Genomic DNA, 15,798 nt, shown 5'->3' with positions numbered 1-15,798 from the left:
TAGGAACATAGAAGAAACTATTTAGACTTATATGTTTCTCAGAGAAAGGTAGTATCTCAATATAAGATGTTCTTAAAATAATTTTGGGAAATACAAGGAGTTGTTTTTCCCATACTATTTCCATTATTGGTCTTCATGTGGACACTTCATCATGATCTTCAATTAGCTATACAGCATGTGTGACCATACACCAGGCAAGCTATGTCATTTTTTAAACATATATATATATATATATATATATGCTATTTTCATAGTAAGTATAAAATTGAAATAGCCTCAAATAAATTGAGGAAAAAACATTTATAGAACATAAGAACTTGCAAACTTTGATAATATAACAAATGCATGTTAGGACATTACAAAAACTGTATCTAGATACTTATTGTGATAGACTCAATATTGGGCTTAATAGGCTAATGGAAATAACTCAGTTTTGATTTTTATTTTCCAATAAGGCTTTGATAACATTGCTTCCTGTTCCTTTATTTTCTGAGAGTAGAACTTTTTATGTTCCTGTCTACCAAAAATAACTATTAAAGTTCTTTATTTTATTTAAGCAAAGATACCAATAATGATGCCAAGGTAATAAAGATATACTGACCTAATTCCCATGTGCAAGGTAGATATTCCTTTTATGCCAGGCCAGGCCAGCAACATAATGTATGGGACCCTTTTAAGTGGGTGCATAGGTTTGCATGCCCATTAAGCCAGCCATGCTTCCATGGGCCATACAACAGATGTCATTCACTGGGCAGCTCAGCAGGTAAGGTCTATGAAAGATGATGAAACCAGTGGACTCAGGCTAAGTTCTCCTGTAAGAATAGAACAATTGCAGAATAAACTACTACTTTTGATATGCTGTTTTATACCAGGGGTGGGACACACTGTTTAAATTTGGCTGTTTCATTTCACCTTTGATATTATATAAGTATTATACAGCCACATTGCTCCCCAACATAACTAAAGCCAGAAGATAATTTATCATCATCTTATGAATCTCAGAGTCATATTATTCAGATTCTAGCTGCCATCATTTGCAAAATAAGTACAGTATATAGAAAAAAGCAATATATAGTGTTTTTATCTTAATTTTAATAACTGATAACTTACTTTGAAGCCTGATAATATGAATACTGTAATAATATGACATTGGTTAGTATTCATTAACATTTACTATATCTCAGGCACTGTGAAAATTCCCAATATTCATAACTTCATTTAACAATACCTGTGAGGTAAGTATTATTATTTATTCTGAAGGTGAGTAAACTGACCCTCAGAGACATTAACTAAAGTATCCTGCGTAAGGTCATTCAACTAGTAAGTGATAGAGCTTGGCTTCTGGCCAGGTAGACTCAGGGCTCAGTCCTCAACCACATGCTCAAAGAAATTGTAGAGTGTGTTCACATGCCGTTCTCTTCTTTCTGTTTCTGTTTCATGCGTCATATGTTCTTCAGTCTGGCCATATCTGAATATTCCATATGGCCGGAGCTGATATTTTTAGGGAGTTTCTTTTCTTGAAGATCCAAATACTGACAATTTGTTTCTGCACATGAGGAAGTAGAAGTGCTACTTTTCAGTTTGGCTTTTTTGGGATATGGCCAGTGGGTATTTATTGAAAGTCACCATCAGATAGTCACAAGGTCTTCCTTTGACTGATGAAGAACGGCAAAATTCGTAATACTCATCCCTGCCACTTCCTTCTGAGCCATTCCTACATCCATTCATGCTATTTCTGATTCCTAGTAGGCCACTGATGATAAGCTATTCTGGTTCAATTGCTAAATATTTGATTTGTTTCTAAACAATATTCTAATAGACACCAAGAGGTTTTTATTTCATCTTTGAAGATTTGTTTGTACAGCAATTGGCAGACTTATCCCTGCAGAGAGCTTTTGGCTGCTTGCCCTTCCAAAAGCAGCTGAATCCTGCCTTAACACAATGTCAGCAGCTCACTGCTGAGCATGTGCACCTCCTGCTTGTAAAACCATCGGCTTTTTATTTCAACTTTTTCTCTAATGTTTACCAATTTAGCTCTCCTTCATAAACCTCTCTTATTAATAATTATTCCTGTACTCCCAAGAAAGATTACTTTCTATAAAACATTTGGTAGTGTTTTAAAATGTAATTTTAAAACTTATCATTGATGTGAATATATGCTATTTAAAAGAGAAAAAAATGAGGACCTAGTGAATATTTAACTGTCTTATATCACATTGAAACCATTTCTAAATTTTGTGACTCTGCATAGAGGCAGCTGTGATGACTAATGAGCCCTGAATTTGGAATCAGGACACCAGGGTTCAAGTCCTGCCTGGCAATATATTTATTTGTAATAAGTCGTTTATTTTTCTAGGCCTTTCTTTCCTCATTTGTAAAATAAGAATAACACACAAACTTTATAAGTTTATTTTGAGAATTAAGAATATAATCTGCAGATAGTGTATTATTAAGTTATTACTATATGATGCAATTTTCTTAACTATATTCAATGTATATGTTTTCATTTTCTCAACATTTTCACTTATATTTGATATATAATTATTTCCATGCATCAACATAATTTACAAACTTATAGCATTTCATTGTTACTTATTATTACTTGGATAAGTCACTTTGTTTTAAACTCTGCACATGCTTATAACTTAGCTTATGGTTATCATACAATGATAAATCAAAAAGAATAGGATACAAAATATAAAGACTGTGTAAAAACATGTGCATTGATAAGCACTGAAAATCAATGTCAAAGAATGGTTTTCTCCAAGCGATTTTCTACTATTTATATGATTTTCCATATTATAAAATATTTTCAAATATACCTCAAGATAACTAATAGGTTATCTTCTGTACAAAATGGCTGAATATAAGCCAGTTAAATTTTGAAGCTATCTGCTTCAATTTAGAATTTATGATGTATTTTAGAAGTCCCCCAAAAACATGTACACATTTGGTAATTCAATAGAAGTGCTCATAGGATCTGGCATATCCATAGTGTTCACAGCTGTGGCTTATTATGGCAAAAAGTTCATAATAGGATCAGCTAAGGAAAATCATACAGGCAGAATCTGGAGAAATTTAAGCACAGGATTTTTTATGTTTATCCCTCCCATGAAGGACAACATTTCTGTGTACTCTTGTTTCCTAGTCACATACACATACACAAAATTAGTAACATGTGTACATTAATTCTGCCCATACAAGCCCATCAGATACTCAGCACTCAAGAGTCTTATTGAGGGCTGGTCACATAAGCATCCTCTGCCTAGGACATACCAAAACTCCAGACTCTCAGAAGGGAAGCAGATATTCAGCATAAATCATATTGTTTGTACAGAGAGTCTGGGCATGGTGAATGACACTTACCAGTTAGGGAATGGAGAGAAGTCAAGTTCCCAGATGCTAACCAACGGCAAAACCTTCCAAGTAGGCCTTTCTAAAGATATCAGTCTCTGGCCTACTATGTTCACTCTTTTCTACAGATTATCTTAAAGATATTCTTTGTGTCAGAATTGGTTAGGAGGCCTGTCTGCTGGGGATGGCCTCCCCAATTTGTGTCAATAAAACATATCAGTGTTGAAGGGAATAGCAAATGAACTACTTTTTGTTCATGGCTCTCTGGGAGAAGAACAGACTCCCCCAGATTTCCATATGATGCCCTTCATATGGAAGAATGATGACAGCTAAAGAGCGAATGCTGACAAAATTGACAACCTTTTCCGTCACCTTGTCCTCAATAAAGTAGCCAGGCTATCTAAGGTGCACAGTCAGAAACCCAGATGTTTAATGATCACATTCTCTGAATCAAAATGTCTAACATTTGCTCTCACTTGAAAAAGGAAATGGGATGGAATTCCAGGTTCCATTTACACAGTCACTGCATATGCTTGGGTTCTTTCCCAAGCAAGAATCACAGGAGCAACTTCACAACAATAGATGATTTCTTTGACACCAAGGATTTGAAACGAAATTTGATTCGTGTCTGTAAATTAAATGCAATAATCATATATTTTTGTACTGGTCATTAACTATATTATGAATTTAAAATTGTACACAATAGTATTATTTTGTAACTTATTGATTATCAAACATGAAAAGGAAGGTGCCAGGATTATTAAATTATAGATTGTAAATTTGCTATGGAATGATCTAAGTGAACATGATATTTTCATCCTGACAAAAATCACAGCATAGAAATAATAGCTGTGTAATATACTAACTGCATGTGAAGTCTGAAAAACATACTTTAAGTTTTTAATTGCCAGTTTTACTATACATAGCTTAAAATGGGCTCTCCAAAGAAATAATTATTATTTTAGGATATAAACCTAATTTGAACTTTTTAATTCCAATTATGTTGACAGCATTGTTTTAGGGGAAAAATCACATGAAACTCCATTGATATCAATATTAATAAATCTAAACTCAAGTGTCTTTATCCTAAAATCAAATTACCAGTAAAATTATGACACAGTGTTTGGAGAAATAAAGCAATCAATGAAAAAAAATTATCGCATGTTGTGCCAGCATGATAAAAGTTCTAAACTACACTTATTTTTTTACTTTTCACAAAAAAGTAAACAATTGTTTTACAGTTAATGAACCTTCCTTTCAGAATTCTTTTCCAGATTTTATAATCTTAAACGAGTGTTAAGATTTGAAATTTGCGTGGAAATTTAGATTTGGGAGGTATTGGCATGAAAATGGTGTTTGGAAACTCTGAGTGTGGGTGAGCTGAGCCAGGGGACTCATGTAAGAGCAGAGTCAGAGCAACAGCAACCTCTAAAGCATAACTGGAGAGAGAGAAGTCGGGAGACAATATCAAGAAGAAACAAAAGAGACAGGAGGATAAGCACATCTGATGTGGATGTTAGCATACGATTGCATTTTCCAGGCCTGCCAAAATAAATTGGAAGTTATAAAAAATACTTAATATCCCAAATCATCATCTGAATAATAATGAGACATCAACACTACCTTTTATATATAAGCTAAACTCAGTGACTTTATTGTCAACTAAGAAACTGCTTGTACATAATCATGTGTACGTGTATTTAGTCATTTACTTGAACTCGGAAATTTGTTTGAAAATGTGAAACTGCAGATTTACCTCAAGAGGATCTTTGTAAAACACCTTCCTAGATGGATGCTACAATAAAGGCATAAGATAATTTCTATTATTCATGGTCATATTAGCTTAAAATGTTGTGCTGAAACTTTTTAAAGCAGTTTTTGTTTTAGGACCCAAATGAATTATTTTTAGAATTATGAATATTATTGGAAAGTTATAATGATTAATAATTTTTCAACTTAATTCAACAAATATTAATTAAGTCCTAAGTGGGATCAAGTTAGAAAGCAAGGCTCTGGCTCAGAAAGCTTTGTAATTTTTTGTTCTAGAAGAATTTGATAGTGAGGCTGGGGGCGGTGGCTCACCACTGTAATCTCAACACTTTGGGAGGCTAAGGTGGGCGGATGACTTGAGAACAAGAGTTCGAGACCAGCCTTGCCAACTGGCGAAACCCCATCTCTAATAAAAATACAAAAATTCGCCAGGTGTAGTGGCACATGCCTGTAATCCCAGCTACTAGGGAGGCTGAGGCAGGAGAATAGCTTGAACCCAGGAGGAGGAGGTTGCAGTGAGCCGAGATCATGCCACTGCACTCCAGCTTGGGCAGCAGAGTGAGACTGTGTCTCAAAAAAAAAAAAAAAAAAAAGATAGTGGGAGATACACCTATAGAACAGTGGTGCAATGTTCTGTTATATTTTATAGTTTTTTGATATTTTGGTATGTGCATATGAATACCATGTTATTATGAAGCTATTTTGAATGTAAAAGAAACAACATACCACAGCATATTCTATTTATCTAACTTGTATTCGATTTTTGACTTTTGTACATTTTAATTTTTTTCTCTATTTTAAATAGTGCCGCACTAATTAATTTTTGTGACCATCTCTAATCTTATTTCCTTAAGATAACATCCAAGAAGTAAAATTACTGGTGCAAAGCCCATGCACATTTTAAAAGAATTTGATAAGTATTGCCAAGTTTCTCTTGAGAGAGTATCAATTTACGCTCCCTTAAGCAACTTCTGAAAGGGCCAAGTGTTATACCTATGTGCACATATATACACATGGGCACGTTAACTTTGCCCAAAAAGTTTGTCCAAAAAATTAAAAAATATTTAAATACGAGACTTTTAACAGACAATGATGACACTATGGATATATTTTATTTTATCATTTTTATAGGTGTGCAGTTATATCTCATTGTAATTAGGGAAGCAGATTTCACAGCTATATGGATGAGGATTGTTTAGAGGCAGGCAAAGTGGTATTAAGACTGCTGTAATCATCTAGATATGAGAAAATGAGAGCATCAGTTAGAAAAGTTAATGAGAATGGAATGGAAATCAAAGAGCAGGGAGATTACTTTTGAGAAGTTACATTTGGTAAAATAATAAGTTTTATAGACAACAAAAAAGGCAGGATGATGAACTATAATATTCTTAGTGATTTTGAAATCCTAGGTAGGAAATTAAGGGACTTGAAACAATGCGAGTTTATTTGTTTGTGGTATAGCTTACATTTAGTTAAATGTACTAATGTTGATAGATAGCCTATGAGTTTTGACAAATACATAGTCATATAACCTTCACCATAATCAAAATAGGGATCAGTTCCATCACCACCTCAAATTTCTTCATGCACCTTTGTAGTCAAACCCTGTTCCCACTCCCAAGCACTGGCAACCAGTGATCTGTTTTCTTCCCAGACAATTCTATTTTTTCCAGAATATGTAAGAAACGAACTCATACAATATGTGGAGGCTTTGGAGTCTGGCTTCTTTCACTTCATGTAACATAGATGAGATTCATCCATGTTCTTGCATGTATTCCTTTTTATTTGTAAGTAGTGTATAGTATAAATATACAATTTCTTTATCTATTTACCAGTTGAAGGATCTTTTTTTGGTTGTTTCCAGTCTTGGGTTACTGTGGATAAAGCTGCTATAAACATTCACATACAGGTTTTTGTATGAATGTCAGTTTTTGTTTCTGTTTTATAATTATACAACAGTAGCATAGTTTGGTTATAAGATACACAGTTTTAACTTTATAAGGAATGACTAACCACTTGGCATTTCCATGAATAATATATGAGAATTCTAATTGCTCCAAATTTTTACCAGCACTTGACACTGTCAATATCTTTCATGTTATTTTAGTAAGTGCATAGTTATATCTCACAGTGGTTTTGTTTTGCATTTTCCTAGTGACTAGAAGCACTGAACATATTTTAATGTATTTGCCAGACAATGTTTTTAATTCTTCTCTTGATTGCTGGTTATGACTCTAAAGAAAAAGGATAAATCAGTTTACGAGATCAAACAAAAACATTTAATTTCCTAGGTCATGGCTTAAGATAACAAAATAATAATTTAACAGCAAGGGATGAAGTAAATCCTTTGGGACAGGTCTAAGATATTTGCTGAAGATTGCTGATACAACTAAATGTGCCTTAAAGTAATATATGAAGGATTGAGGAAAAAAGATCCCAGAAAACAATATAAGAAACAATGGGTGTGATATAAAAAGAATACCAAAAATAAAAACTGACAGTTTGAAGAAAAAGCAGTAAACATGGTTTGAAACAGTATTTCCATCCATCTATACACCAAAGAACACAATGTTAGTAATTAAAGCAATGAATTTGAAAACTTAATTAAAACAAATAAATATTAGTATTCCTAGAAGTTGCTGGCAATGGGCATATGAAATATTTCTAGAGCAACAGGAAGATAAGCCTTATTTGATATAAACAATTTTGACAAATGGGGAAGCATAATAGCACTGAAAGTTAAGAATGTGTCCATTAATATGGAAATGAAAACATTTCACCAGAGCATTGGAATCAGGATGAAGCATAAAGAAAAGTGTAAATGTTGTGTGGGCATATTACCTAGGAGCAGATTTGTATGATGCTTTCATCTGTGTATTATAAAATGGGAGGAGAGGCAAAACGATAGATTCCCTCACTAATCTGTTGGAAACTCCATTGTGTCCTAGCAGAAATCAGTTATCTGCCCTCTATAATGTTACTGTTTACATGAAGACATTAAGATTTTGATGCTAAAGTAGAAGTAAGCAATAAAATATAAAGCAAAATTAAAATAAAAGTATATGATAGATAACATTATATGTAATAGAAATAAATGTAAGAATACAGTAGAAATCATCAACACAATGTATCCCTTTATTCATCAAATTCCTGTTGAATAAGTTCTGAATGAGCACTGAGAAAAGTTGAGTGAATAGAGTGGTAAACTCAACACAGCCCCTCTTCTCATGAAGTTCATACATTAATCAAGTAATTATAATAAAAAAATGACAAATGTTAGGAAAGACAGGGTGCTTTGAAAATGTAAGGTGCTCTCCAATTAGTTCAAATATGTACATTTATGAAATATGAAACTAAGATTAATAGAAAATTATAACTAGAGCACATATTAGGGTCCAGAAAGCAAAGGCCAGAATAAATTGAAACTTATAAATGAAATATCAGTTATGCTACTTGCACAGTGGTAGAATGTTGATTGGAAGAACTGTTGAACTAATTGCACTGATCTCCATTAAAAAAAAATGGACAAGAAGGAGTTTAAGAGGTTATTGAAGCTTAAGGTAAGGGGAGAAGTTGTGGAAAGTTTGCTTAAATAGATTCACTTCTGGGCACAGTGGCTCACACTGTAATCCCACATTTTGGGAGGCCAAGGCAGGTGGATCACCTGAGGTTGGAAGTTAGAGACCAGCTTGGCCCACATAGTGAATCCCCATCTCTGCTAAAAATACAAAAAATAGGCTGGCATGGTGGTGCACACCTGTAGTCCTAGCTACTTGGGAGGCTGAGGCAGGAGAATAGCTTGAGCCCAGGAGGCGGAGGTTGCAGTGAGCCAAGATCACGCTACTGCACTCCAGCCTGGACAACAGAGAGAGACTCCATCTCAAAAATAAAATAACTAACTAACTAACTAACTAACTAAATAAATAAATAGATTCATGTCTCTAGGATACCATGACAATGATAGCATAGTGTAAAACTCTGTGACCTTTGAGAAACTGGGAAGAAGGCTGAAATTTGATAAGAATGTGGTATTTTATTCCATCTTTTATTAATTTGTCTATTCATTCTTAAAACTACTTTAGTATTTTCTATATGTCAGGCACTGTGCTAATAAGGTTGATATGAAGTTTAAGTCATAGAGAACATGATCCCTGACCTCCTGAAGGCTCATACTCTTGTTGGAAGTAAGAAAGACACCAAAGCAATTACAGTTGAGTGTGATAAATTCAAGAAGACAACTTCGGAACATCAGGCAGAAATGGACAGAACTAAAGTAATTTACTTGTAGGGATGAGGAAAGATGTCAAAAAGAAAATGATGCTTTATTGGAGTTTGATTTTTGTTGGTAATTCAAGAACAAATAGCCTATTAAGCACAAATATGAGCATGTACTTATAAGGGCACCTAACCATTTTGTAAGCATTTTAATAATAAAGAAGATAAATAAGTCAGGTGGTGTACAAAAGTTGATTTTGTTTTGTTTTGTTTTGTTTTGTTTTTTGAGAGAGTCTCACTCCGTTGCCCAGGCTGGAGTGCAGTGGCATGATCCTGGCTCACTGCAACCTCCGCCTCCTGGGTTTAAGTAATTCTCCTGCCTCAGCCTCCCAAGTAGCTGGGATTACACGGCACACACCACCATGCCCAGATAATTTTGTATTTTTAGTAGAGATGGAGTTTCACCATGTTAGCCAGGCTGATCTCAAACTCTCTACCTCAGGTGATCTGCCCGCCTCAGCCTCCCAAAGTGCTGGGCTTACAGGCGTGAGCCACCGTACTCGGGCAAAAGTTGATTTCTAACTCATTGTATAACAAAGTACAAATAGCTTCAGTTGGAAAATCAGTGCCAGCCAATCTTTAGTTGTCTGTTATAAGGCTCTGTACTTGTCACTAATCCATTAGGTATTTTTTTTCTAGTAGGTATTTTTATCAATAACTTGGAGGAATGCATGAGACATAAATTTGGAAATGATAACAAAGATAGGGGAGGGTGGCTGAAACATCTCATACAGAATAAAACTGAATGGCTTCTATGGACAGAGATGGTAACTCATGTCTAATAAGATACATTTTATTATCAATAATAATTGTAAATTCACATTTAAATGAATTAAATAAACATGAGATTTTAGAAAGCTTCAATACATCAGAGCACAGGAGACCTGTTATGAGACAGTGTGATACAGATGCAGAAATAGACAATGAATACTTAATGCTTGTGTTATCTTAACAGAAGTGTAAGTTCATTTCAGCAGGGGTAACTAGCAATTGCTACCATAACCTACTATGCTTAGGCTCCATTGGTACAATATGTCCAGTTCTGGGTGCCATGGACATGATTTTATATTTTAAAATGTGATTATTTTGGCAGAGACTTAGAAAGTCCAGACATACCTAAAATAGCAAAAAAGGCACAGAAAGGAACTTAAAACAGAAGCAGTCGAAGCAGGTATGGACAAGTGGCTGAGGCATCCTGAGCAGATAATCAGTAGGCCCCTCGAAAGATGTCCTAGAAGGCAAGCTGTGTGCAGTCTCAAGAAGTTTGGGCTACTGTAACAGTAGGAGTAGATGCAGACCTTCAATTAAACTTAAGTGGAGCCCTACTCCAGATGAATGACCCTAGAAAGAAATTAGAAAAAGGGGTAAAATAGCACCCTCTGAAATGACTCAAAGAACTACAGCAAGGCAAGACCCCATTCCTAAAGTAATGGAACATAAAGAAGCAAAAAATGGAATGCTGCTCCTGGACATTAAACAGCAGGCAGAATCCCTGATCCTGAAGATTCAGAGTAGAGCCAACAGCAATGCAGATAAATGTATTTTTTTCTACAGTTTCTTAAGTTCTCCTTATAGCACAGCTTTGATCCCTGATTCATGAACAGGGCCAAGGCTACAGGTGAGTGTGATTTTTTATATTTGGGAAAATTAAAATTATAGAGCTGATCAAATTACATAAATAAGTTAGTGTTCCCCCCAACTCTACTGCACAATTGATATATTCCTAGTGAAACCCATTAATTGAAACCTCTCCTGTGAGTTGATCACTGTGCTAAATTCAGAGAATGCAAAAATAAATGAAGGAAATGCTTTGATACAGAATATTCACATTACTACAAGTAATGAAAAGTCACTGATGTTTTTAACGCAGGAAAATAATGGGCAAAGTTCTGGAATGATAATGAGCAGCAAAAAAGGGATTTCATAATCTATTCACATGCAGCAAAATGAGGTTAAAGGAATGTTAGCCAGTTGAAATATTTGTTAAAAGATATTACACACATGTAATATTTTTAATACTTTTCTTGATAAGGAAAATATAGAATATTGCAGAGAATATATCAAGATAATTCTGATTAATTTCCCATTACATTAAGTACAATATTAATATATTTGCTTTGCAAAAAATTTTAATACAGGCACGCAGTTTGGTCACATTTTATGTGAATTTCAATTATACGGATATGAAACAGAATATATATAAAAATTTATGAATCTCACTTCATGAGAAAAAATTACACAAAGCAAGTAACTTCCAAATTAAAAATCATCAACAATCACCTGGTTTGAAATGAGTGGATGGTAAACTACATCATTACCATAAGGTGGCACAAGAGTAACTGTGGCAAGTAGTATAAACGCTGAATTCTTCCGACCTTGTTTCTGCATTTACATAATTATGCATTATGTTTATAACCATATTCATAATTTGAAGCTTTCACAACAAATGACATTATTCTATATGTAATGTGTGAGCTGTAACTTTCTGTCTTCAGTAAACCAAACCTGTTGGGGAATCTACCTCATTCTTTAATTGCTGTCTAATATTCCTCAGTGGGAATATGTTATAATTTATTTAACAAGTCCTGCATCCGTGATCATTTAGGAGTCTTTAAATTTTTCACGAATGCAAGCGATATCATTTTGAATTGAAGAATTGTCTTTGTGCACATGGACAAGTATGTCTGGAGTATATGTATACTGCCAGAAGAAATGTTTGGCTCAAAGTAAATTAACCTTTTTAATACTGATAAATATTGTCAAATTGTCCTATTAATAGCTATAGCAGTTTACACTCCAGCCAGCACTGCATGAAAAGGCCCATTTTCCCTTATGTTGACATGACTGGGTATTTTCTATCTATCTTTTTAAATGTTGCCACCTTATATTTAAATGATGCTGTTATTACTAAATTTATTATTTCTGAATTAGTAATGAGGTTGCATATGCTTTAAAACTTTTAGTGAGCTTTTGTGGGTTTTGTTCAATGATTTGCCTACTGATACATTCTCCATTTTTTAACTTATTTTTTTCTGATCTTTAAGTGAAGACCATTTTCTTATTTTTATTTATTTTTTTATTTAAAAAATTAGAGATGGGATATCACTATGCTGCTCAGGCTGGTCTCAAACACCTGGACTCAAGCCATCCTCTTGCCTTGGCCTCCTGAAGTGGTGGGGTTACAGGTGTGGGCCACTGTACCCGGCCTCATTTTCCATTTTTTAAGGGGAGAATTTTTTTTTCTTTTCAGAGTTTTTCATATGTTATGAATATTAGTCATTAGATTGCCATGTCTTCTAATTTTGTTACTTATCATTAAACTTTGAGAATGGTGGTTTTCAATGCAAATGAGTTTTAATTCTTAGGTCAAACATGATAATGTTTTTCTCTTACGGTTTCTGGGTTTTGTTTTCCTTTGCTTTGCTTTGTTTGGCTTTGAAAGAATTTTTTTAAATTTTTAAACTCTAGAAAGATATTCTCCTTTTTTGTTGTAATGCAATCATATTGGGTTTTTTTATATTTAGTATTTTTGTATATGTGGAATTTATGTTTTTAATATATATTGAATACCACCTTAGCACCATGTATTGAACAGATATTTTTCTTCTCCAGTGATTTAAAGCATTACCTTTATCACGTACCAGTTTCAAATATACATGATTTGTATTGAGATAATTCTATTCTGTTCTGCAGTTGACAAGAATGTTAACATTTCACACCAATAAATGTAATGGATCACAGAATTTTGCCCACTTTACTGAAGGAGATAGAGAGATCAGATCTAAGGGATTTGCATGACTTCCTGTGGCCAGATCGACAGGCATCCTGGGCCGTGGAGCCCATTTTTCTTACTTAAAATTCGGTCTTTTTCCTATTCTGCTGCAAACTACGATTTGAGATCAACAGGAAAATAGGTCACTTTAGTCTTTTTTACCTTGATTCTTTTTCAGTAACAGAGGAGTATTCAAGCTGTAGTCAGCATCCGTGCCAAAATGGAGGCACGTGTATAAATGGAAGAGCTAGCTTTACCTGTGCCTGCAGACATCCTTTTACTGGTGACAACTGCACTATCAAGCTTGTGGAAGAAAATGCTTTAGCTCCAGGTAAAAAAAGTATATGCATCTTTGGATTTGCTCATTGTCATAAATAGAAACACTTTTTGAAAATATTTATTAATGAATATTTAAACCTGCTTAATCTGGATCCACTTGACAATTCCTTTTACTTTTCCGAAACTTACTGAAGAATGTACCTGATTTACAAGTGGAAATGTGTTTTTGTTAGGCAAATTCTTATTCACATGCACTTGTTGAAATTTTCAGTATTGCTACATAGAGGCAGTTTATGGAAAATTCTACCCCCTCACAAACTGTTTTTCTCTTGTGCATCCTAAAAAAATATGGATGTATATATCTGACTGATAGAAACACTTTCTCCTCAAACAAGTAGTTAAAGAAATACACCTTTGATTTTTGTCTGGTATGGTCATTTAAATGAGGCTTTAATACATGCTTAGTAACACGTTTTCTGTGAAGGTTAAACTAATGGTGCCATTTTGACTGTGTGAGCACTGTTAGAACATGATCAAATGTATTAAGTAAAACAAGATGGCTTGTTTATTTATTTAAATTCATAAGTATTGGTGCTTTGGATTTACTTCGAGTGCACCATTTCTGATTTTTATACAGAAATTTATGTGCAGCATAAAAATGTGTTATTTAATGACTGCAAAAAAACCTATTTCAAATCAGCTTTTTCTTAATAATATCCTGCATAGTGAAATGTAATTCTTTAAGTCTGTTTTTAGATCTCAGCCTTTGTAAGTACAATTGGCATTAATTACACAGAAAATTGCCTTTGTCTACTTTGCTACAGTGAATATGACTTTATATGGTTTTCGTTTTAGCCTTTAGAAACTGCTTGACAATGTGCCAGAAAAATTGTTTCTACATCATGTCAGCTTCAATTCCTGCAAGGGGCTTTAAAACACTCTGACATAACTATAATAATCATAGAGTGCTTTGAATTCCTTTATCTCTGGGGAGATCAAAGCAACATGCAAATTATCTTTGAGGCATTTGTGTGTGGAAGGTATCAAATGTTATTTTTATTCTATCCTGATCTAAATGGAGAAACTGAGGCAACAAGAGGCTAAGAAATTTAGAATAATTTACCCAAGAGAAGAGACAGGCATCGAGACACATGCACCTTTGCTAAGTTTGATGGATGGCCTTTCTCTTCTGCTAAGACTTTTTGTAACTGAGATAAAAATGATGAAGATATAAGGAAAGACAAAATAAGATAAAAACATGAAAATTAACTCTTGCCATTTTTTCCTCTAACAGATTTTTCCAAAGGATCTTACAGATATGCACCCATGGTGGCATTTTTTGCATCTCATACATATGGAATGACTACACCTGGTCCTATCCTGTTTAATAACTTGGATGTCAATTATGGAGCTTCATATACCCCAAGAACTGGAAAATTTAGAATTCCATATCTTGGAGTATATGTTTTCAAGTACACCATCGAGTCATTTAGTGCTCATATCTCTGGATTTTTAGTGGTTGATGGAATAGACAAGCTTGCATTTGAGTCTGAAAATATTAACAGTGAAATACACTGTGATAGGGTTTTAACTGGGGATGCCTTATTAGAATTAAATTATGGGCAGGAAGTCTGGTTACGACTTGCAAAAGGAACAATTCCAGCCAAGTTTCCCCCTGTTACTACATTTAGTGGCTACTTACTATATCGTACATAAGTTAGTATGAAAAACAGACTATCCTTTATTGAGAAACAGCCAGTGTTTTCATTTATCTTTGCTTGCACAGCTGCTCTGTTTTGGTTTTTCTACAGGAAATGAAAAATCAACTTCTTTTTTTAATATGAGTAAACTTGCATGTCTGTTTATTTTAAAAAATTATTTGAATATTGTTTAATGTCTGAATATGAAGGAGTTCTTGATCCTAAAGAAATTTAGTGGCACAGAAAATAAAGTGAATTTGTTAGCATAATTATTCCTATTCTTATTTCTTCATTTTAAGTCATTGCAATGGAAAGTAATATTATAAAATGGTAATTACAACATATTATCAGTCACAGTTTTCTTTCCAATTAAACACTTAACTTTTGTTATTCCCTGTATATAAATATATGACATACATTTTCTAGATCCACAAATTTAAATAAATTACTCAAAAAATGAAAATTGATTTTGTAAACTTTTATTTTTACTCTTTACGTTGAGTTGATCTATTTTCCACACTAAGATTTTCATTCAGAATCAATATTAAGAAAGTTGAACTGAAAATTTGAAATATGCTTAACTATTGTTCTCTTCCTATAATTCTCTAATTATAACATAGTAATTTACATGTAGTTGGACATGTACAC

The 15,798-nt window shown here is 33.8% G+C and overlaps 1 protein-coding gene across 1 annotated transcript in view; it reads left to right on the top strand.

Annotated features, from left to right (window-relative positions):
• Positions 1-15,385, top strand: part of MMRN1 (multimerin 1) — a 67,672-nt gene extending 52,287 nt beyond the window's left edge. Inside the window, exons 8-9 of the mRNA XM_058429699.1 lie at positions 13,350-13,502; positions 14,745-15,385. Coding sequence (XP_058285682.1) covers positions 13,350-13,502; positions 14,745-15,166 — 575 coding nt within the window. The 3' untranslated portion in view covers positions 15,167-15,385. The remainder of the gene's footprint in view (positions 1-13,349; positions 13,503-14,744) is intronic.
• Positions 15,386-15,798: the final 413 nt, after the last annotated feature.

This window comes from Hylobates moloch, unplaced genomic scaffold (assembly GCF_009828535.3).
Source record: "Hylobates moloch isolate HMO894 unplaced genomic scaffold, HMol_V3 SCAFFOLD_2, whole genome shotgun sequence".
Lineage (NCBI taxonomy): Eukaryota > Metazoa > Chordata > Mammalia > Primates > Hylobatidae > Hylobates > Hylobates moloch.
The sequence above is the reverse complement of the archived record's forward strand: the minus strand, read 5'-3'. Positions and strand labels throughout refer to the sequence as shown.